This window comes from Polyergus mexicanus, unplaced genomic scaffold (assembly GCF_030449975.1).
Source record: "Polyergus mexicanus isolate NDT 795.1 unplaced genomic scaffold, iyPolMexi1.0 SCAF_27, whole genome shotgun sequence".
Classification (NCBI taxonomy): Eukaryota; Metazoa; Arthropoda; class Insecta; order Hymenoptera; family Formicidae; genus Polyergus; species Polyergus mexicanus.
The window spans coordinates 313,381-339,372 of NW_027223347.1; the positions used below are offsets into that span (position 1 = coordinate 313,381).

The 25,992-nt window shown below is 40.8% G+C and overlaps 1 protein-coding gene across 4 annotated transcripts in view; it reads left to right on the top strand.

Moving 5' to 3' along the window:
• LOC138943573 (fibroblast growth factor 18) overlaps nucleotides 1–25,992 on the top strand; it is a 111,677-nt gene that overhangs the window by 36,859 nt on the left and 48,826 nt on the right. The window contains exon 2 of one of the 4 annotated variants that reach the window (XM_070314504.1): nucleotides 18,179–18,582. The exons of 1 other annotated variant lie outside the window; for it this stretch is intronic. In XM_070314504.1, coding sequence (XP_070170605.1) covers nucleotides 18,563–18,582 — 20 coding nt within the window. In that variant the 5' untranslated portion in view covers nucleotides 18,179–18,562. Of the gene's footprint in view, nucleotides 1–17,596; nucleotides 19,155–25,992 lie in introns of those variants that run through there. 2 more of the 4 variants (XM_070314507.1, XM_070314503.1) reach the window with 2 other exon arrangements.

Below are 25,992 nucleotides of genomic sequence, written 5' to 3' on the forward strand. Positions count from 1 at the left end.
AAAATATGATGGAAGAGAAATGAAGAAGAGAAAAAAGAGGAAAGGAGGACAACTCGGATAGAGTCCAGCCAAAACAGTCGAAATGCTAATAACCGGGTCTTTACGAGCATGTTTATTTGGGCACGGTGAGGAAAATGTCGTAACAAAAATCCTGTATGAAGAGTTCGGCAAGGATCGTTTACGTCACTCACTTTCGAGAGTCAATGGACCAGTGTAGAATCGTTGAAATATTTTAAGACACGGAAATATAACTTCAAAAATATGTATATATAAGCGATTACCAGAAACTATAAGCGAAACGAAAAAATGCGATCTTGCGTAAAATATAAAAAATAATCTCGCATCAAAGATACATCGTTTGATGCATTGACCATTATCATGAAAAACACTGATACGACGCGTCGCTGTAATAAAGATCCTTTTTTCAAATATAATATACTAGATCGAATGAAAAATCGCGGCCGACGATCGTCCGAAAATATCGCAAAGTTGATCCGATGACATAATGCAACGTACGGAACGTAGGGAATCGTCAATTCGGTTCCGGAATTTTCTTCGAGTCGAATTTTCCTCATCGAGACGATCTTGGGAGGGACACCCGTTAGAAGCAGCGTCGCCGATCGTATTATTCACGGCGGCGACGTGTACATCGCGCGGCCGCGTCGTCGTCGTTGTGCTGCCGAGGTCCATGCACCCGGGGCGCCGATCGATAATCGATGGAACAAAAAGTTAGAATTTGTTTACAGTTTAGTAACCCAAATCAGGGCGGCGGCCCGCCATCCTCGGTCAACCCTCTCCAATCCCTCCCTCCCACCCCTTGTCGGCCGCACCATCACTATTGCCGTCGACGTCTCCGATCAACACGAGCCAGCGAACGTACCTCGTTACGACGCGTGGTACCAACACACCAGCAGAGAAATAGAGAGGAAGATAGATAGATAGATAGAAAGAGGGGGAGAGAGAGAGAGAGAGAGAGAGAGAAAAGCGGCGCTACCAAAGCGCCCGGCGGCAGTTATACAGGCAGAGGCCACCTATACCCAGTCGCCGTCACTGACGCAACGTCGACCGTATCACTTTATTTTTCCCCACTTTTCCCTGCCCCTCCGCGCGCGCCGCTTCGTTCCGTCAGACGCGCAGTTTGCCCAACTACTTGCCCGTCCTGGCCCCGAATGCATTTGTCAAACGGTGAAACAAATTGGTAGACAGCTCACAAATACTAGCGCGTCGCTCGCCGCCGCGCACTCGTCGACCACGTAAACTGCCTTTGACTAATGTGTTGTTCATCCCCCGACACGGCTCATGTACTCCACATTCGACGAATTTTATAACTCGCGTTTTCCCCTTTTGCTTCTACTCTCGTCGCTCTCCTCTTTCTCTTTCTCACTCTATGCGCGATCGCTCTCCCGGTATAGCATTTTCGCTCGAAGGGACGATATCCTCATCTTGCGTATATACGGGGGATTAACATCTCGAAGAGAGAGAGAGAGAGAGAGAGAGAGAGATTTCGTTGTCTTTTGCTTCGCGCCTTATATATGTGTTCCTACGTTCTCGGAGTCGCCGTTCACGAAGTGACGCTCATATTCGATATTGATCTGAAAGAATTTATGGTACTACAGTCGCGGAGATGCGATGGGAGCCTGGGATAGCCGGATGTTTTTGCGTCGAGTCGAATAGGACGATTGTAATAATTCATCCATATAAATTTAGTTCCTGATATTTTTAAGACGATGCTGGATATTTTGCTACACGATCTAATTGCTTCGTTTATTTCTCTCACCTGGATATATCGATAATTCGTTGAGAAGGAATTTGGAAATATTTTGAAGGCAGGTAGAGCACCACGTGAGAAATGAGTTTGCTCCTTTTTCTTCAAGTACCTCCGTTTCGAGAGGTCTTAGCTGAAATAATATACAGGATGAAAAGAAAGCTAAATATTTCCTTGGGCAAGATATGAGCCAATTTCGCGTGTTCATTTTGCGTGCGGGGTCCATTGTATGAATGTGTCTTACTTTCTCAACGATTAAACATCATGACTCTACCGGCGTTTCTACTTTTCAGCGAAAATATCTTATCTACAAATGTATTATAAGAATAACTATGTCTCTTTCTACATACAAAGCTTCTAGACAATTGAGGAAGCATAAACATTATAGTATTAGGTGTACAACTTTGCTTCCGCCGTTTTCCTATAGATGGCTTTAGCGGTAAGTAACGGTCGAAATAAATAGATCATAGACGTCGTGCGATAAACTTGGGCATCCGTCAACATAACCCCATAGAAACGTTAGTCGATTTGTGTCTGCGTCATAAAGTTATTCTCGATTGAAAATGTGTCAGTTTACGAGTCAAATTCTCGTCATTTGCGGGAGGTTTTAATTTTCTGCTTCAATATGAAGAAATCTGCGGCTGAGGCCGCTCATCGAATGCTCTCAGATACTTATGGCGAAGCCGCTATTAGCGAAAGAACGTGTCGTGAGTGGTTTCGACGCTTGAAGAACGGTGATTTTCACGTCGAAGACCGGCATAGCGATGGAAGAGAGGTTTTCGAAGATGCAGAATTGGAGGCGTTACTTAACGAAGACTCGAGTCAAAGTCAAAAAGAATTGGCACGATCATTGGGAGTGGACAATACTTTGAATCATAAATGTATGACCAGTTTTTTACAATAAAGCCTCGAATTTCGGGGGGAAAAAAACGGCGGAAGCAAAGTTGTACACCTAATAATAGCCTTGAGTTCCATTTGTGTTATGAAATGTCAGAATTTAAAAAAATGAACCAAACATTGTAATTTTTTAGACAGTAGTATAAAAATCGAGCAAAGCGGGGAAACGTGTTATAATGGCAGAGCAATTCACGAGTACATTTCTACCCAGTCGTTATACCGTCCCGACGATATTGTATATAGTCGCGTCGTTGAATGTTGATCGCCACATTCGCGTTTCCCCCGTCCAGTAATATAATGCCGTCACCTTCGAACCTCGCGAAAAGAGAAAAGAATCTTTTCGAGTGTTCCGGGAATCTGATGTCAATTGATCATGTAACTGGTCAATATAATCCTTCGCGGCAAAGGGAGAGGGTGAGAAGGAGAGGGAGCCGACTGTGTCGGTCAGCGCCGTAGACACATAGATACGCTCTCACGAGTAACTGGAATCGATCTGCGAGCCTCGTGGCGAAGCGCGGATACGCGAATGGCTGATGCCTAGGTGTTGGATTTTATGACTTATTGACTCTCGTCCATGTTTACCGGACTCGGTGCGATCGGGTATGCGGCGCCAAGCGTCGGGAATGCGGCCACCTTTGCGAGTGAGCGACCGTCGGACACGTCGGATCGATCCATCTCTTTCCCTCCATCCCGCTGTTTTTTGGCCCTTCTCTTTTTTTTCCGCGCTCAGCTGGATCGTCGTCGATGCAGCGATGACGATCGTTATCATCGATCGACGTTAAAGGCTTGCTTTATCCGTGTCGTGTGCTCGGATGTTAATTGCGATGGCATGAATGAACGATTGCCGCGAAGCATTCCACGGACTTTAACCCGGCGATCTTATAAGGATCGCGATGCTGACGATTCGAAAACAACGATATATACCAAAAGTCACGTTACCTCATCGTCATTGAAAAATGATCGTTGGAGTATGATTCGTCGTATACGTGACACGTAGACGATATGAGTAACGTCTTTACACGGCGTTAACGTAGTGTTGCATTCCTCCGGTTGCATTTGCGGTGGCGAATCCGTCGTGCAAATAAATGTCTGCAAAGGCGCCGCATGTCAACGAACACGAGGATCTCGCGATAATCCTCATCCAACCAGCCTGCAAAACGTGGTGAAATCTTCTCCGCGCAAATATTGAATTTACTTGATACCGGGTTCCGCCGCTCCATGATAAAAGATGAGCGATGAAAACATAATCGAGCGTCTTGTAAATTGACGCTCGATTATGTTTTCATCGCTCAGACTCGCATGCATAAGTGATATTATGCCGAGGGAAAAATATGAAAGCGAGAATCTATTGTCACGCGCTTCGGTAAAATTAATTTTTAATTTTAACTCGTAATAAGCGCCTTTACTCCGAGGTATCTCTGATCGCTGAAAAAACTATACAAGAGTTTATATTTATATAAAATCTTGATTATATACACGATTGACTTTATATACAATTGAATTCTTTCCTCCAACACTAGATTAGAGAAGAAGAATGGAAGAGGGAGAATTTAAAAGAGAAAATATATTTAATCGAGTTATCGAAAAATTTGCGTCGACATAGATATATTGCATCCTAACATTTTTACGCTTCGTATCTTTCGTTTTTTTTTTTTTTTTTTTTTTTCTATATCGTTATCCGATTGATATAAAATTTTTATTACAACGATAGAACTTTTATATTTTTCGAAAAATTTCCGCCAAGACTAATTCTTTCGCGAAACGCGTCGAGACCTCGAACATTGACGTGAAAAATGCGTCTCGATATAGCATAATCTAAGGAAGAAGCGGGACGTATTTATCTGCTATTTATCGAGAATAGCTACGGGATTAATCTGTTATTGGATGATTGTGCACGTACGTCGTTTGAGTTTATCTGTCATCAATAAATACATTTTTTCCTCATAAACGCGAAAGAATGGAATGTCGATTGGTGTCGCCGGAAGTCTGATGACCAATGGCTAGTCTCCTACGACAGCGTGCGCTTATGCAGGTGCCTGCACGCCGTTGTTACGCCACGTGAAAGTATAGAGTCGCCGCAGGAGAATAAATATACGCGTACCTTTCATATAGCACACAGACATCATTTATTTACGGCTGTGGCGATTTTTTTGCACTATATATATATATATATATATATATATTCGTTCGCACAGTATCGTTATCGAAACTTTCTTAGAAATTTTGCCGGCTCCGCGTGCTCCGAAAATCCTGAATTACTTATGAATAATGTATGAGAATTTCGCCTAAGAAACGTTTCGCTCAACTGAATTGTGAGTTTACATATAAGACTTAGGGGGGGGGGGGAGGGGGGTCGTCCAATCGCCTAATCCGAGTAGCTAAAATAAGAGATATGAATTTTATTTAATTATTTTATCAAATAAATAAAAAGTTTTTATATTTTTAAACATCGAGAGCTTAATTCATAAAATTATCTAGATTTGCGATCAATTGTAATTTAAAAAACTATCAATGTTACACGATACACACAATTATAAAAAAAAAATGGATAGAAAGAAATACAATACGAAAAGAAGAAATTACATAAAAAAGAAAATACTTGAAACATTTTGTGAGAAATTTCAAAGATTGATAAAGGATAATTATGTTATGATGTATTTATTTGCGTATCAATTATGGATGAATTTAGTGCCTCTCGCATAGACGATGCGTGCAATTTGACTTTGGCATTTCTGGATGACAGTAAGCGAGACCGATTCCGCGAAAATGGCGAGGGATATTTTTCACCGGTTCTCTTGGTACCAACGAATGACGATTATCGCCGAACAAGTCGGACAATGTGCTTACGCAAACACTTTTAACCGAACGTTCCGCGGCCGGCTGTGTCGACTCGCGTCCGAGCTGTATCTCTGCGAAGAGAGAACTCCTTTTCCCCAGCCTCTTCGTTGTAGCCTCCTTGTGTTTGTCTACGCTCGTATTTGCCCGACGCATTCCACTGTCGCTCGCGATCGCACCGGCGCAATCGGTAAGCGGCCGTGGTGAATCGTTGCGCTTTGTAGATTATCCTTGTCTCCAAAGATACCTTGTTTAATCATATCGAAATCTCTATTTGTTCTAGCTCGATTAATTTTCCTGTGTTTTTTGCGTAATATAAATTATTGAATTCTAATAATTTAAATAATTGCGAATAAAAAATAATATAAATACTATACCGTATCTTTTAACACACATATTATATATAATAATATATCGCGAAAGAGAGAATTTTATTTATTCTATTTATATTTATACGTGTATGTAGATACTCGTGCGGAACATGTGTCAAGCTGGATTAAAACACGCGATGAAACACGAGGAAGCTTGTAGTTGACAAAGGGTGGAAAAAATAAAAATCCACTTTTACCGATCGCGTAGATCGCAACACGTTGTCCGAGGCAAACGCTTGGCCGGACATGGTCGCATTGCGTGTGCGTGAATATGCGTGAGAGAACCAACCGGGGATGTCCTAAGATTTCTCACTGTCGCGTTTGGCAGCGATAATATTCGCAAGACGGATCGGTCTCAGTTTGCTGAACCTAACCGTCTATGTATTTGATGTCTACATATATTTGGTGACAAGATCGGATCCATCCGATACTCTTTAACTGACCGCCAATCATCGACTTTGTTAACGATACATTCGCTAATCTCCTTCGCTAATCGCAGACAATTTGCGTCGGGCAAGAAACTCGCAAGCTTCTTAAATAATGAGCTCGTAATTCGAATTCTGTGATGGCATATTTCTTCCCCGTTCATTTTTATTTTTAATTTAAACAAATTACCAATTTACATCATTAAAATACGCGATATTCGATATTATGTATGTATTTTACTTTTCTAGTCGTAGAGCATACGTTTCTAAAAGAATTAAAAAGAGAAAGAGAGAGAGAGAGAGAGAGAGAGAGAGAGAGAGAGAGAGTGTGCCTTAAAGAAACAGATATTTAAGAAAATCTTTCTATATATGTAAAAGCGAAATAGATTTTATATAATATATATGCTATATGTAGAAAGCTTCTATTCGCGTCAGTTCTCTGTACTTTTAACATCTTGGAATAGCTATCGAATATGAGTGGCGATTGTATTTCTGGTATCGTCTCTTTTCGATATGATGGAGGTCGGGAAAATTGGGGCGTTAGAAAACGTAATATCGCGGCGTGTGTGAACAATCGTGTACTTATTGATTCGTCGCACAAAGTCTCTGTTACATCGCCGCGGTTGACACTACTCTATATCGAGGATTAATTCAGAATAATATCAGCGATAACAGCTTTAATCTTAGCCGTGGCCGATATTGGCCGAGTGTTGGTTTATCGACAATATGAAACGGTTGGGTGGCGCTTGACATTAGGAGAATCGTTCTGGTGAATATTATTCATTCGCTGAATGAATATCGAGAGGTCTATCGACGAATAACGAGAATATTTTTATTATTATTATTCGAGATGGAATATAATGATCGCGCATCATACCTTGCCGAAAATATTGTACGATACGCATGAATATATGCACTGCGTTATTTTAAAAATATTATCTATGAGATTATCAATGATCTCGATAAGATGTCGATTAGTATCGATTTCGTGGAATTAGGTCAGTCGATCCCAGAAATTTACGTAATAAACAATAAAGGAGCGTTTTAACAGATCTGAGAATGGCTTTATCGAAGAATCGAATATTTTCTATACTTTAAATCAAAAATAAAAGATAACCGTAAAGTACAGATCTGTTATTATTATATTTCTTATTGTTATATTATAAAGACATGTAGTATACGGTAACAGAAAACTTTTAAACATATGTATATATACAAAGAATTCGTGAAATTGTTACAAGATAATTATTGATACTTGAAATAATCGATGAGATCACTTTTTAGTTCATAGGTTCATCTTGAATAATTCTTCGAATGTGCAGAATTCTAAAGAAGCATGATTTTTATGAAAGAATTGCAATAGTATCTTGAGAGTTTTTTTATCTATACAAGAGATTATTTCGATTACTGATCAAACATCATCTATTCTAACGTTTATTTATACAACGCAATACTTATTTATTAATTAATATAATAGCTTTTGCTGCCTCTTTTTCTTCTCTCTATATAATAAAAAAATCATATTTATAAACATTTAAAATGTATTAATCGATTAATTAGTAAAATTTTTATTTCATTCGAAAAACTTATCGAAAAATTATTACAATTTTATTGAAAATTTTGAACGATTATTCCTTCGATTTATTCGCGATGTCATCATTTAATTTACTCGATCCAGTTAATAAGATCGGGATGCTCATCAATAAAAAGATTCTTATTTCTGTCTTGCTCTCATGATTTACACACACTCGCGAATTAACATGATATGTCGGTCTCATGCTAGAAAGAGAGATATCTGGCGCTTGCGTAAAACGGAATGATGTGCGTATATATTAAAGTCTTTCCGTTAACCGCGCACGCATCTTCGCGCGAAGCTTTGGTCGCTTCGTCGACACGTGGGATACCGCGCATCGACACGTGGACTTTGGTAACCTTTGCACGACTGACCACGTGGTCAAATATGATGAATCAAATCCGCGACAACGGCGCTTGCTCGCAAGAGTGCCATCGGTCAAGCACGTACTTTCTTGATAGAGACGGTACGTCTTGACAAATGATTGTCATTGTATTATTTTTATTAATGATTACACGCAACACGACCATAAACATTCCGTTTCGCAAATTAATATGGTAATAAAAATATACGTAATAGTGAGTAAAGGGAAAGAGACATATATATATATCTACTGTCATCGTGATGTTTCTTATTATGTTTTTTGATAATCTTTAGCAATATTTGCTAATAGATTTCGATACATTTTACGATGTAAAAAAAAATATATATATATATTTTTTTTTTTAAACTGAGAAATGTATTTAATTTTCTTCTTTTCGTAAAATATTATATTTCTATTCTTGATACGGTGAAAGAATTAATATCTTTGTGAAATATTGATAATGAATATAACGCGACTATGCGTCACTAATGTTATTTCTAGCGATTCTTCTCATCGTTGAACGTTGAATTTCATCGCGGGATATAGATATGATTGCAATTTGTTGCATCATGCCAAGAGAACGCATGCGCGATATTTCTTTTTATTAATGAAATGAACATCTTCATCCTGTTTCTCGATACAATTTTCGAGACAATACGATTTCTAGAGCTTTTCCCATAGCTACGTGGCAAAAGAGAGAAAGGAAAGCAACCGCTAATGCACCGCTATTGCGAATGTCATATCGTGTATATACGTACGCGTAGCGAATGCACTAGCCCGATGAACATTGCACGAGTGTTCCGTCGATCGTACCGCGACACTAATATAGGGTATTCGAAGTCGTTATATAAAGTACATATGATAACGAAACAGAGGTTAGCGGACACGGAGTAAAGCGCAATCTTATCTTAGCGTGCAGATGTCTCGCATTATTTATATTCTTCAATAAACGACGTAGCTTTTATTATAAATATCAGACTATACGTGCACATCTATGCACGGTCAAATGTACCATGCGTCTTCTTCTATGCAATATAGATATAATTATATGGATATGATTTAAAAGTCACCACGATCTCTCTCGCGTATATAATAATTATTCCATGATAATTGATGAAATGATTTGTATGACGAAAGATCGTATGCTACTGCGATTTGGATTGGTCGCGATTTTATGCAAATTTAAACCGAGTATTTAACATGTGTATTTATCTTGTATCGAAATTCTTAAATCTCAAATTCGAATGTCAGGCAGATAGCGTAGAGATTGCGATGACTTTCGTCAAGATTGTGTAGTTATTCGAGTAAAGAAAGTTGTAAACTTCGTGGATATTACGAGTTTATAGTCTACGCTTTGATGGACGAAAAAATTGAACATGGACGTAAATGGAAATCTCGTGGAGCTCGCCGCGCTTTCTGCGAAGATCCATGCAGAAAATCCATTCACACGTTCGCGGTAATTTAAACAACAAGAGGACAATCCGCCACTTGTCAAGCCGCCGTTCTAACGCGTCGTCTATTACCCGTTTGTAGATATTACCTTCATAAGTTAGAACTTGGTTTTCTTGGCGACGTTCCCGTGACATTTTACGCCATTCGCGCTTATTTTCTACTTTTCGCGGAATTCCTCATCTTTTCCGCATATTCATAGACAGCGAGGAGGCAATCTTTAAAGAAAGATTGCTCCATAGCGAAAACGAGAAAGACATAGAAATGATTTAAATCAACAATAATATTCCGCCATGTACTTGTCATCGAATATATGATGTTTGTATATAGCATTGTACTGGAATATAAAAATCAACGCTCGTTTCTCTCGGTTAGAAATTTTTGCCTCGCATGTACGAGTAACGCTTAAGAATGCGAAAAAGCCTGAGCACCACTGTCCGGGCCACACATGCAGTATTATTGTTGCAGAGTGGATCTCTCGTCTCTCACGAGACGCGCTGTTGTCGTAGAGGCGCGAATGTTATTGCACCGGAACGTTGCGGTGTCGCAAAGCTGCGGTGGGTCCGCTCTAAAAACGCGTCGAATATTCGGTAAAACGTGTCTTTCTCACGTTACCGTAGATAAGGCGGTCTTATCAATCCCGATGGCGCCGCGAGAACATCGTAAGTAGCCACGAAGGCGCGAAATAGCCACGGGCTACGAGATACATCGGCCGGCTACGCTGTTAGAGGAGCTCGAGTTTCTGTGGCCCCGGGGGCCAGTACATAAAAAGAATTATTAAACGCTGAAAACCGCGCCGTTTTATCCGCTTCACCTTCTTTTTTATGTTTATAGCTACGTCTTCATTCGCTTCTCTCATACGGCTCCATCCAGCCGGCCGAGCGCGCTCTTTCACTAGCTTTGTTTGTCCGTTTCTCGGAAGAATAGGGTCGTTCATAGAGACTAAAAGAGCGAAGATTTATTGCACGCTGGAAGATTCAATCGTGAGACATGTCGTAAGATACAAGGAAATAACGTTCATCCGTCTTATATAATCGATAAAAGAAATATTTCTTATCGTTCATAGAATAGTGCGCGAGTATCGATTAAATTCTCTTTACCTTATATATTCTAAATTCTAAAAGAGAAAAGACTGTTTGTTTTTAATTTAAGCTTTGTTATTTTTCGTTATTCAATGTATAACGCTTTATTAAGTTAGAGAATTAATTACTTGAAGGAATAATTATTATAAGTAGTATAATAAAACGAAGTCTTGATCACGAAATTGGAAATAATGCACTGGTCACATCAAGTTTTATGAACTTTGTATAATTGATTCAAGTATATCTCGCTTCTGTCTGATTAATTTTATGTCGATTGAGAGTTGGCACGAGAGAATTTTCATCCTCAGCGCCGCTTATTAATTCTCAAGCGACGTTTAAATCAACGCGAATACGCGTATACGGCGTTGGCAGCAGCGGCGATCCTTGACAAATTTTAAGATCGACGAAGGAATCTCAGGGAGATTGTTGGTAATAATTTGAGGAACCGCGATAGACCACACAGGGGATCCAGGGTATGGTGTATCCTCGGGAGGGTCCCGACTTCTGAGACGTAGGCACGGTATGTGTAAACCTTCTGGCACGTTACGGTGATATAAAACGTTGAGCTTACCTGGCATGCCTCCGTCCAGGTCCTCCAGGTCCTCTCTCACGAATCCCGCGAGACACCGTCGACCGTGCGTCGTTACGTTAATGGGACGGACGCTATTATTTAATTCCACCAAATTGCCAGTCGGCCCACTGAAACAGGCGTAAAACCTTCTAAAAACCTTCGCTCTTGTACTCCCGAATTCTTTCCGGGAGGGAAGGAAACGAAACTCTTAACAGGCAAATAAAATCCGAGGAAATCGAACTTGGTTCTCATCCCCTACGCGATCATCCTATAATTTACATTTGTTTGCAGTCCAATATTATTGTATATTCATACGAGGTTTAATTATTTTTTCCGCCATCGTTAATGTTCCTATTATAATAATTTATTACGATCACGTGAAACAGAAATAACAAACATACTGCTAAATTCATATACGGTAATGAAAATAACTTTTTTTCTTTTTTTTTTCAACGCATTCGATCTTGATAATCTCTATGCTTCTCGCGCAAGGATACCGTCCGCCCGTCATTTTCAAAGAACTTTTAATTCAATCATTTCGTCGCCCCGTCAGACTTACTTTCTACGAGTACATACAAAAGGATCAGAGAAACCATCTCACCAGCTGGTAACCTCGTCGCGTCCATCTGGAGAAAGGAGCGGATCACTCCCGTCGGTATTGCGTAGCGAACGCGGGAGTTGAGTTACGTCGCGGTGTCGCACGCGAGAGCAAAGGGAACGGAGGAGAGGAGAAAACGTATTAAAAGGGCATAAGAGAGCGGGCCGCGACCGCAAACTGATTAAACGCGGTCTGCGCAGGCCGCGCCGCGGGACTTAATACGAGCCGTCGTGTAAGCTACACGGGCCCCGATGGGGACCCGTATGACGCGCGCGCCTACTATACACGACACTCCACGTGGTCTCCGCTTCTCCGCTCCTCGGCCTCTTCGAACCAGTTTCTCTCCCTTCGTGTTTAACGCGCGCGTTTTGCGGCCGCCGCGCCGCCAGCGAGTCGGAAAGAAATTGTGTCTCTCGCATCTATTACCTTATTGAAAAACCAACGGTTTCGTAATTCGCGAAAAGCGCCGATCTCGCGCCGATCTTACGCAAACGTGTACGCAGAAATCATTATCGCGCGCCATGTATGCAAACTATTATAATAATTGTGTACGATTCTTCATTTCGTGCACGTGTCTCTGTGACTTGATACGTATGTCATTCGTTCGTATCGATGTAGAAGCGTGGCACGCGTGCGTTATAGTCTTGTAACATTTTCTTATTATACATTAAGAGAAGTTTCGCAACGCTTTTGCGTCTAGAATAAATATATAATATTTTTTAAATATATTTGTTTGCATCGAAGAAGAAATTCGAATGTAAACTTGAATATTTATCGAAACATGTAGATTTTGCGTTTCAGATACGTATGACAAAATAACAATGGAGAATTCTTAATTTATTTACATACTATTTGAACGTTGACAACTGAGATGTCTGACGAATATCAAGCGAAGATAAATGTATTAAAGTCAGAACGTACGATTGGCACGCAGTCTACAATCTGTGACAGCGATGACTCATAATAACATTTCGTGGATCGCTGTATAGGCACAGCTTGGAAGATAAAGGGTGTTTTGGTTGAAAGTATATCCGTCGACAGAGAGATATTTCACACATCATTCCGGATATATTATAATTTTACATTAATATGCATTTCATTGTATTTTTTTAATACGGTTTAATTCTTTCAAGCAACGATTATACGTTGATTAAATAAATTCTTTGCCGATTATGTAAATTTACAGTTATAAAAGACAAGAGATGAAAATATCATCCGTTATCTCTAAAAAAGAAAGGGAAGAAAATATTTCTCTGATATTTCGTTTACAGTTGATGCCGAGCGAAATATTGCAAGTCGCGATTTCTTACGTTCTAAAACTGGTCGCAGGTTGCAAGCAGGTAGCAGATTGCCATGAGAGTGACTAATTGGCACGCACAGACTGCAATCTGCAGCCTGGTAAGTTTGTGACAAATAGAGGTAGAGGAAAGCGCAAGCGTTTGTGACATAACGAACCGCTTAAGATCTTTTCCATCTATACATAAGACTTATCGTATCGATTATTCAGCCATGTAATAAATACGACGCACGTTTTAGAACATCGGTGATGTTTATGGATGTAGGCGTCATTACATTGTCTGTTTCATCAATCTATTCTATCTGCAGTGAAGTATTTTCATTCTTTAAACGAATTTATTAGATCGCGAGGTAAGAGAAATGACATCGAAAAATTTATAGATAAAAAGAAAAAAAAAATGTGTGTGTGCGTGAAACGCGTACTCTAACGATAAGGACGCATTATTTTTTTATACGCATAGGAAAGCGTTACTCGCGTTATCTCCGTAATACGAATTTCACGTGATTATAATCGTTAATTAGCAACGATTAATCGTCGACTACCTGCAAACGGAATTCGGGATGCGTTTGATCTTTTTTTTAAAGCACACGCCGTTCATCGCAGTCAGGTCTAATAAAGACTTCGTGTATGCGGACTCATTCGTTTCGGAGCCGGCTAAAAATAGAAAAAAAAAGTGGTGGAAGGAAAGGGGAGGAGGGAGGAGGGAGGGGGGGGGGGGATATTTCAATCCGTGACCGTGTCATCGGGTTACTCAGCGTGGAAGAGTTCGAGGATGTGGGCAGCTCCTGCTGACGGATTCGTCATTCGAGACGATCGTAAGTGACGATTATCAATCTGGTTTACATGTTGCGTGAGCTTCGTTTCAAATACGAAGAAACGTTCCATCGGCGCGTCGTGCTTAATCGACACTCCTCGCCTTCGCGAGGGCTTCAAAGCTTTAACCCGATCAGTTTATCCAAAGATTGACACGCGAGAACGAAAGACCATTGGTCTTTCTCCGGCTTCGCGATTCGATCGATTCGTTATCGAGCGAAGGTCGAGCAGATATCGAAGCGCAGATCGCGATAAGCCTTGGCGTATATGATCCGTAACTTTTACATTGAAGTAAAAGATTTCACGTCGACGCGACCGTGATCTCCTTTCAAAAACGTAGACCGTAGAAGTAGAGGCGCATCTTCTCGGCCTCTCGGAGAGATTTCCGCCCCGACCAACGAACAAAGGTCGTATCCCATTGTTCTATGATTTACGTCAGCGTCGTCGGGCCTCAGGTATCCTGAACCAGGTTTTTAGTGAATTTTGTCCGTACCACCGGCAACCGACACTTGTCGCCTTTCATAATTAAGCGAACATCCCGATTCACCTTTGCCTCCCGAGTCACCTTCTCTCTCTTTTTCCTTCTCGATATGCCAATAGATCGTCACCCGTTTCTCTTTCTGTTAATGTGTGTGCGTGTGTATGAAGTGAATTCCCTTAGAATAGCTTCTCTAAAGGATGCAACGTATAAGGGTAGGTAGCCCAACACAGATGGTACAGATTAATTCAGAGGTAGAAGCGCTTTGTACAGATGAAATCTACCGACAATCAGGACCGTATGCATCAGTGGTATCGCTAATCGCAATTTTCCCTATTATCGGAATATTAATGCTTCCGGAATAAATTTGATTTTAGTTTAAAAGAAGACACGTTATATCTCAATTTTTTTGCATTAGATTACATATACTTTAATATAATTGTAAAAAAGTTTCATTTATCTATTCACTCTTTTAAAATACGAATAAATCGTATTTTATTTTTTTAAGTAAAAAAAAAAATCGTGGAAAGAGATTTTCACAAAAAGCCTTGAAGGCCTTCTTACGCAAGGTCGCAAGCTATTTATGCGTACGAGTGCGAAACAAAATTTTTCTTTCAGTATATATGTACCTATATCGAAGGGCCACTGTCCATACAGCCCTAACAGGCGCCTATTCTCCCACGCGATGCCTCGTCGATGAATCGGGCCACTTGGAGTAAGATTTGGCGACATGTAGTCGGAACTTTAGGAATAGCTGAAAAGGGACGGCAGACGGAATCTCGTAAAATGTAAAATTGACGAGACCCTAATGCTCACTTATCGGTTAATCGTCTAGCGCGAGCGAAAGGAATTGAAGTAACAACTTGAAAATTAATCGCCGCCTTTTAAAATCATGTTCGTCATCGGCACGATGCGTCAGCGTCGCTTCAATCAATATATTTCTAAAATATTTGAATCCAGTAAAAATATTAATAATCAATATTTCGTAAAATTTACATCGCATCATATATATATATATATATATATTTTTATAGTCATGTTAATTCTACAATGCGCTATCTTTTTGATATGGAGATAATATTTTTTTAATATTAATCGTGCGATATTTTTTCACATCAATTTCTAAAATTAAATTATAATCTCGTTAAAAGGCTATTTGAAATGAACGCAAAACGCGATTCTATCGCTTACATCCCTTACGCCGACACTTTGGTCATCATGACACGACGTGTCATACAAAATGTTCTACAATGCGAACATTATCATTGGCTATCTACACGCCGGCGGGCATCGTCTCGGATGTTGAAACCTTGTTGAACATGCGTTTAATAGTGCATCGTAAGCAGAGCGCAGGAACGCGCGTACTTAGTTGGCAGTCGTTGATTCCTCGCCGCTATCGAGGCGAAACGAGCGAGCCAATGCGATGACAACGAAGGCGATCGTACGCGGCGCGTCAGGAATAATGGGCGCGCGGCTCGATTGATAATTAATTATCTCTCTCGTTGCGTCGGGCCACCGGGCGCTCGCGACACTGCCACGCACCGTCATCAGTGTCTCATTCTCTGTCGCGCCGTGGAGATGAGCCCATCGCGAAATTTTTTCTCATTCTCCGCGCACCTTCTCCGGCATCATCGTTCATTTCGCTGCGGACGCAAACAACGCGAAACGCGTGCGTGAATTCCGCGAGAAAATCCTCGAGTGCCTCGCGAATGGTGCGACATTCGACATTCATCGAAACATATTAAAATAATCGTACGGTGTTGACTCACTTAGAAAAACAAACTCTCGGATTCTCAGTCCCCTCGCGTGGATTACGCAACCGAATCGCTCGTGTCACCGCGTCAACGGACATGTACCACACGCAGCCGATACACGCCTTGTACCGTAATTTATACACCGCCTGGCCGTCACGCATCCCGGCGGCGAAAATGAAAGTAATAAAAAGAGATAAATAAATCGCGTCGCCGCTATCGCGCGCGCGCGCGCGTGCGCGCCCGCACTTTCGATCCGCGGATTGTCTGTCTGTTATAAAGTGACCTTTAAGTTATTGTGCGTCGAGTGTGTTGCGTGATGGTTTAAAAATGCGAGTGTGCGAAACGTTCGGACGACGCCGATGGCAGTTGCGGAGAAACCCAATGCACGGCTGTGCAAGAATATTCCGCGAGAGATAGCGAGGAGTATGTTGAGAAACTTGGAACCATATTGGCGAGAAATATTTCGAGAAGAAAAATTTCTGGTACCAGCAACATTCGCGTTGATGTCGCACAGTTTATATACGCACAGAGAGGATGCGATAACTACGTCTTTCCAAGCTATGTTTATCAAGAGTATCGAGAAGATAATAAGCTGCCGAAAATATATACTGATAACAGTTTAAAAGCATAGTAACTTGCAAATTAGAACTGAATCGAATTGAAGCTATCAAGTGGCGAACGGACGATCGAATAACGATGAGTAGGAAATAACGAGGAATTTATAGATGTATCGGAATAAAAGAATTTTTCAAGCAACGACATATAAAAAATGTACCGTCTTTATTATCGCAGAATTTATTTCAAATTCTCTCTCGCGTCAGAGATGAATAAAATATTTGCAAATATACTCGAATAATTATTCGAATACGTATTACGGATTGAAATATCATACATAGTTCTCTCTCTCTCTCTCTCTCTCTCTCTCTCTCTCTCTCTCTCTCTCTCTCTATCCGCGAGACGATATTCCTATAACCAGCGAAACGCTCAAAAATCGTTGCCACGTGTTGCTACGAAATCGCCGCAATCTTTTCACCGGCTTAGCTGGCAATATAACGCCTTTCCATATCGTTTCACTGTATAAAGGAGAGTACGGGACGCGTAAGGTGAGGTAGAAAAGTAGGGTTGTGCGAGCACAGGTAAGAGGGGGGAGGGGGAGAATTCTCGTACGAGGAGTGCACGTCGTGAGAGAGAGAGAGAGAGAGAGAGACAAAAGGAGAGGGGTAGGGAAAAGAGCACGTCGAGATGGAGGGGCAGCCTCGTGTACCATACGAGTGGAGGGGTGGCGCGAGAGGGGTGGGGGTATACTCTAGGCGAGCGGCGGCGGCGGCGGCGGCAGCGGCAGCGGCGGCAGCAGCGGCAGCAGCGGCCAGGTAAGCCGTCGAGCCGACACTAGTGGGTCTGACTTGCGCGTCTTCGAGCCGTCGAGATACACGGCGAGCAGCCACAGCGGCTGTTGTTGTTGTATTATATCGTCGTGCTACGCGCGTTACGGTCGTGTCCGTCGCTACGTCGTGTTGTCGCTGCATTGTGCCATCGTTATCGGAGCGATCTGGATGCATCTTTATCGCCGGCCATTCTCGTCCCTTTCACTCTCGCGCGAAGAAGGGCGCGATCGCTTCATCGGAGGGTTGATCGCGCAACGCGCTGACAAGAGCGCCTTCTTCCCGCGCGTTTTCCAGAGTGTCGCGAGGTCAGCTACGTTCGCGCGCGTAGACGCCACCTCCGTCAACGTGCACGCTGCTTACGAAGCCGGCTCCTCGTGACGATAAAATACTGGCGCGCTGGCCACGTTGTCATCGACCATCGTTAATCTCGAGAACGCGCTCTCGCGCGTTACCGTCGAGTTATAGGGGTGGAATCGGTGATAACGAATCGCGCAGTCGATCGGATTCGCTTGGATATATAGGATTGTGTCTCCGCCATTCATGCGATTCGCTGGCTGATAGCACTCGCCGCGGTGCCTGTGCGTAATATAAGCAGTGCCGCAGACGCGATAAGTGACGCGACGGTGAACGCTTAGCTTCTCGGAGAGCGGCTCGGAATTTATTCGTTACTCCTGATATCAAGCCAAGTCGACCAGTAGTGTGTAATAACGACAACTTTGTGTAAACGATCAAGTGTTGTCGATCGGGCTCGATCGATCGGAGGGATCGCGGTGTGATTCGAGCCACGAGGAGACAAAGTGACAAAGAGGGACAGCGCGGCGTCGTTAGATACGAGGATTTTAAAAGCAGTTCCCGGAGGCCAGCCCGACGCAATGCGTCGACGCTGCTGACGCAATCGCGCCTGGATGCGTCTCACTTTTAACACGTGAGTGTTTTTCTTTCTAAATAATATGGGAAAAACAGAGAGATATAAAAACTATAACAGGGTTACCGCGTGAAATCTTTCCGACAACGGATTATCTCTCTCTCTCTCTCTCTCTCTCTCGATCGAGTCGCGTGCGAATCGATCGAGTTAAGATGATTCCGAGGGGATCGGACGAAAGGACGATCTCAGCATTCCCGCCACGCTACACCGACACTTGACTCATCTTCCTCTCGTACATCCTCGAGGATCGTGACACGCGCGTGTACATCCGCTTGCGACGAAAATCCGCGAAAAAGAAAAAAAAAATTTATTCCCCTTGTGTGTGTTTCGCGCGGTGAAGCGCGTCGGTGCTCCGTGACGGTGGCGGTGTTATTGTTGTTGTTATTATTGTTATCGGGGCGATAGTAATAGTAGTCGCGAAAGTGCGCACGCGAACGACGACGGTGGGTGAATGATCCTGGCTTCCGAGCTGACCAAGGTACTCGTACACGAATACTGGGATGACGTCCGCTTCGGATCACGCGATTCCTTCACGATCTCGTCAATCCACGTCGTCTAACGCGGAATCAAATGTAAGTTATTTACAGACGCAGGACGCGCGTGTCACGATACGCTGACGTATCCGCTCGCGGCGGATTTGTTTGCGAAAATTCACGCTTTAGCGACGGATAAACGACGGGACGACGAGATGCGAGCTGTGAAAACGGTAGACGTTTGTGTGGGAAAATCGTCGTAGCGATTCAGTAATCGAATAAGCGATTTTATTAATCGACCCACAGGCACGCGCATACGCACACATACATATACACACGCACACACATATATATACATATGAATGATAATATTGAAAATTAATTGTAATATGCTTGCGTACTCAATAAATTATTTATACGTTTCAATTCTCTTTAAAGAAGATAAGCTTCTCCTTTTGCTCTTTATACGGCTCGCAGCTTATCGCTCGCGACGTTATGCGCGTGTTCCTCGCGTAAACTCTTTAGCGCAATAATCACAATTTGAGTTTTAAGATTTCATTTATAGATTATATATATTTATAAACATATCGAGATATGCGGATTTGATCGTTCATCGATTGAATTCTCTTCGTGATAATATTAATGTGTGAAAAAGAATATTTCTTTCGGCTGAAAAACGTGCTTATGTGATTTTCAAATAAAGAATTGAATAAACGCGTCGCGGTCTGAAAAAAAAATAGTTCGTCCAATGAAGTAGACTCCGCCCCCCCCCCTCCTCGCCAAAAAAAAAAAAAAAAAATTCCATCGCGAGACACAAATTTTTCGTGGAATTTTTCAACATCAGACAGTAAACGACGAGTGGGTGCCCCCCCCCCCCCCAAAAAAAATCATGTCGATTTTAAAGCGCAGTTATGTTCAAATACGGTAAGAGACGAGTCGTACCACGGGACGGGTACGACAACGCTTGTATAACGGGTATCTGTTACGAGAGCAGTATACGCTACTGGGATAGTTTAAGGGAGAGGATCGACTCTCTTTTCTCTTTATACAGGGCCCCCCCCTCCCTCTCTTTTCCCTGTTACAGGTATACAGAAATAGATGTTCTCCCGATAAATAATCTGTGCATTGTATAATTATCTCGATATCTTTGAGAATGGGATTATTATTTCAATTCGCATGAAATGTTTAAAAGGGGGAAAAAATCGAGCTCTTGCCATCGTCTCTCTTGAAGCGTCGCTTTTAATTTATTTGCACCGCTGTATAACGGTCTGAAACAGCGGTACTCAACCAAGCCCTTTGTCGCATTGGGACAAGTAACCCTTGTAGACGAGCGTAACCGACAGGACCTTGACACGATTTGCAGTCGGCTAACGAAAAGCTTATACCCTTTCAAGCCAACGGTTGTTCGCGCTGGGTAAGGGGAATTCACGCGTGATTTCACGCGTGCTGCACGCACGCCATTTGCGGCTTGCGTACGCGTTCAATTCGGTACTTTATTCTTTACATTGATCTTTATTTCTCAATCCTGTTCTTGAATTCTATTCTGTACACGTAATTATATATATTTTGTTATAATATGATATATCAACATTGCTATATACAATATTTCTTAATTAGTGACATTCGTGCAATTAAATTTGTCTTCGTAAAAATTTAATAATTATTTGAATACGAATTAAAAATATACACTAATTAAATAATCAATTCAATTTTAATAGTAATTACACTGCCATCGCTAATATTTTTCGCGCAGCGACGTTTCCCAGTGATTCTCAACTTCTATTATTTTAAATCACGAGAGAGAGAGAGATAAATCTCGAGATATTAATCTAAACACCTCGCGTATTCGCCTAAATGTACGAACTAAAAAAATATCAACTGGACTTTCGAATCATTAAGTGGGACACTCCGACTTATCAGAGATCTGCGCGAATAGGTTTCGATTTCATAGGCGACACACTGTCGCAACGAATCGCGTTCTATTCTCAAGATTGAAACTGATCAGTCTAGGAAGACCGAGATCGTTTGCTTTTTATCGAATAAACACTCGATCATTCGTAATTCCGTCACTTTGACGATTATCGGGAGGCGGCAAGTTGTTAACGAGAAAATCAGACAACACGTCTGCGATAACGAAGCATATTTTAGATAAGGAAAACGCACAATTAAAATGCTTGCCGGCATGAGCCCCGCGTGATTAGGTAACGTTGCGAGATCCAAACAGATCTCTATATTTTATATTTGACCAATCGTTGCAAATCTCGATTAAAGGCTTTTTCTATCAATGATAAATCGACGAGTCAATCGCGTGCGCGCTTGAATGTTCTTCTCTGTCTTATAAAATCATATCGTGAATTTTGCGCCATTATCATACAGAGCCTTATTACCCGCATTCCGATTTATTCTGCTGCTGATCCTTATAATTACCGGCGCTGGAACTCTTGTTAGTATGAATTGCAGGGAATTATTCCCTCCTTCGACCCGAATGATAGCATTCGTTGCGCCTCGCGATTCTGAAACCTTTCACGAGAGAGACTCGTTGGCTTTTATTGTATTTCCCAGTAATGGATGGACGACTTTTGTCCGCGTGTATCTTCCTCGAACGCATACAATGAATTTAGAATTTAGATTAACGAGGATAGTTCTCTTACATTTATTTACTCTGCCATTTTCGTTTTCGGTGTTTTTTTTTTTTTAATAACGGCTTCGATATCGGATTTGATTGCCCACGTTAACAACGCACCGTTAAAATTAGACACTTTATATGTTTTATGAAATGAAAGGACATAACAATGGCGACAATTTTATCGCCGTACGAAAATTTGCATTAACGTCTTATGAGAAATCCTTACAAATTTTTCCTCGTGAAGCAAAAACCAACCAATGGCCATCGCGAATGGAGCACGACGACGGGTAACAAAACTCGACCTACGTTACGGCGCGCAAACATTGTGAATCCCCGACGAAGCGTATGCTAACATGAATAATGAGCGAACATAGGAAAGATTTTAGCGGGGCCGATGACTGCACACAATGCATTTTGGCCCATCAGACTTCCATCAGATACAGATACATTTTTTTAAAGCATAGATATTGCGATATATTTATATTGCGAAAAGAAAAAAATTTTTTTGGCGTGCGCGAGGATTATCGCTCATAATTTATGTAATAGAAAAGAAATATAAATAAGAAACATTAACATTGAGAAAATATCTGACAATACTTTTGCGAAGAATATCTTGATTCGTCGAAATTTTGCATTCGCGTAAAGTCCTTATATATTAATACAGATCGAAGAACAACTGAATGTAGAATGTAAAAGTGGCAGAATGTTTTCTCGTATCGATTACTGTTATGCGTCTTGATAGCAATAATATACCGAATAGCGTCTACAATATATACATATGGGCACGAATACAATCCATTGAGGAAAAAAAGGTCGCGGTAATGATATTATCTATCTTGTATCATAGTTTGATATCGAATACTATTGCGACAGGTTTTCATCGAACAAACGAATATATCTCTGGACGATTAAATCTTTGAGCTTTTCACTCGTTTAATGCTAAAATCGCATTCGCCCAGAGAATGGCCTTTTTAAATGGCTCAATTTATGTTACACGTTACATTATATTTTCACACATTAATCAATATTGTAGTTAATTATTAATTAATACCGTAATTGATTGTCATATATATTTTTATGAATAATCAATTTTTCTTATTCCGTCTTGTTTATAAAGCATTTTTCGAAATTACAAAATTCCTTTTACTCGTCAGAAAACTTTTAACAAAATATCTATGTTCGATGTTATCGTATCCGAATGAGGGACATTCTAACATTCGAACATTCTAACGCGTCTAACATAAGTAGGCTACTTAACGGCCAAGAGAGCGAACGTGATTTTCCTAGCAGTCCCTTATCGGTAATTTCGTCAATTACTAGGCGCGATAACGCGTTAAGTAGAGGCATTCATTTTACAAGCAGAACTGCCCTGCGATTATGTCAGGTGCAACATACAGTGTATCTTCGATTTCAATAAATATTACGGATTATTTATATAGATTAGAGTTTTTCACTTGATAACGGTATCATGGATACAATCGCATTACTTTTAAAAAGAGGCATCGTAGGTTTTTTTTTTTTTTTGCGGGGGGGAGGAGGGAAATGACACGATTTTTACTTATTATTATTATAGTTTTATCTGAAAACTTTTTCTTCATTTTTATATATAAAAGATTTTTCACTTCCTCTTTTAGTCGAAGCTTAAAATTTTTATTGTTACATATTAGATTTTTATTCATTTCATTTTTAGATCTTTTATGCGTGTGTATCATAATTTATATAAAATATAAAAAAAATGTTGCCATTTTTATTAGATTCATTCATTGATCGGTCTACTTTCTTTTACGTTAATACAGTAATTTAATCTTGCTATCTTTTGACGATGAAAGTCCAAACAGCGGCTTAACGACGTGGAAATTAGCCGCAATCTTGAACTGGCAGGTCCGACCACACGACGAATACAGCACGAAAGTAATATAACGCCCCGCGTACCCTCTACGTACACAAGTCCCCCGATACTACTTTCTCTGTACGCGCGTAAGTACTCATTCTTACGGTTCGTACGGAGAATTGCTTGGAAGCCTAGCAGAATCGAATACATACGTACAATCCGCTGTGTATAACCTGCGATAACACGTGTTATGGCTTGCATCGAAATCGATATTTAAGAGAAATTGCAGTCAGCGACATATGTGAAGCCGTTTTTTTTTTTTTTTTATACAATAGACAGACGAGAAATATTATTACTACATTTGTATATTTGTGTCGAGACATTTATCGTAGAATCTATGCAAGTATTGACAGTTTAAATATTGACACGAATTCCTTTTTCTAAACGATAAAAAATATATTTTAAAAAGGTCAGCTCTCTCTTTGCACAATTTCGAATTTGAGATTTTTTTGTTAGTCTTAAAAAATTTCTCTTATATTATTATTTATTTCAAATATGTGTAAAAATCCCCCGTATTAAGTTAACAGCATTCGAAAATTAATAATTTAACACTCGATTGATAAACAGTTGTTAAAAATATTGTCGTGTTAAAAATATTCTTTTTATTTAGCGTAAACTGTTGAAAAAAATTTTTCCCAATTGTTTATGATGCGTTTTATCTTGCGCAAAGAAACTGCACACACTGTATCGTGCTTTGAAGAACCGTACAGAGAACCGATCACGCGTGGCAGTTAATTCGTTCGTTCTTCGTGCGTAGTCGGCGCTAGGCCCTCCTCACCTCACGATCGGATTGAGTTCTAGGCTCGGGGCAAAGATCTCAAGAGCTCTCCCCGCTATGACATACGGAGGCGAAGGCGACCGTACGAACGCTACCACCGCTATTAGGTAGCTACGGGTAAAAGCAATGCGCTGGCTCAGGACATTTCTACATCCGGTGTACGTTACGGGGCATAAGCCGAACGGGTATCAAGTGACGTCTAATCCCTTGGAATTGCGTATTCTCCCCGTTCTCGTGGAAGGAGAGTCGGGGAGTTTTGCTTATAGGAACGAGCGTATTCTCCTCTCTCGTCAACTAGTTCAACTACCAGGCTATCTAAACGATTTATATTTTTATACTTTATGTACAATGAAATAAATAGTAAATGTCTGAAATAATATTTTTAATATATTATATTTATAATATTGAGAGTTACATATAATAATTATAAAAACATCGCCATCTCGTTTTTCCAAGAAAATATAGGAAAATCCATTATTCCCGCTCATTATATATATGTATATCTGTTCCAAATGCATTAGAGGATCGATAAGGTTAATACGAGTATCGCGAATAATCTCTTTTATCCCTTTTGAATATTTCGTTCTGTTTTTTATTTTACTATCTTCCAAGCGACTTGGTAAATCGATCGCGGTCGCGATGTATTTATTCGGAGCATTTAACCGCAATTGAATTTGCAATCGGTGACAAAGTATAAAGTCCACCATTATCGAAAGAGGAAGTAAATTACGTGGATCGAAATCCATAAAGTCGTAAGAATGATCGATGATCGTGGCCGAATGGACGCGACGGTCCGTACCTTTTACGGCAGAGGCAAAAGTCGACACGCTTGGATCGCGGACGCGTTCAACGTGATTTTCTCAATGCTCAATAATTTTGGCGACAGAATTCGTCTTCTCATATGACACATGCCATGTACGAAGAGTGCACGCTATACTCTGCGCTTTTTTTTTATATCGCTACCTCTCGCACAAAATTCGATTTAAAAGATAACCCAGATATTTCTGGGAAATATCCAAGATTCGATCGCCGAAGAAACGTATATTGTTCACCACGTGCGTATACATTCACCACGTGCGTTTCTGTCGGTTAATATGCGAAAGAGGTCGTATGCATATTTCACTTTTACCCTCGCGAAATATATGAAGATTAATGAAAATTGTTCGTCTTTTCTGCTTACGCGCTCGCAAGGCAGAAAATTTGCGCTCTTCTTGTTCTTCGATACGTGACAGAGAAACACTTGAAGCGTAATCGATTATTCTCTCCACGTGTCGTGGTAGTTATCACCCGGCGATTCACGTGTTGTACTAATATAAACGAGATATTAGTTACTATAAAGCTTCTGCCCTCTTTGACGAAGCGTTTATTTTTCAAAATTTTTTTTATTTCTCTTTTCCAGTTCGCGTTTCTGTAGAAGAAGTATATTTTTATATTTTTTATCTCTTTAAATCTATATTTTCTTTCTCTTTCTTAAGGGGATCAAACATATTGTACATACGCGATGCATTTCATTCTCCATATGATTCGGACGATATACGTGATTCTTTGACATTCAATTTATTAAATAATATATTTTTTTATCGCAAAAGAGAACTCAATGACTCAATGACTCAATATTTTTTCCGTTTTCACAGGACGTGTT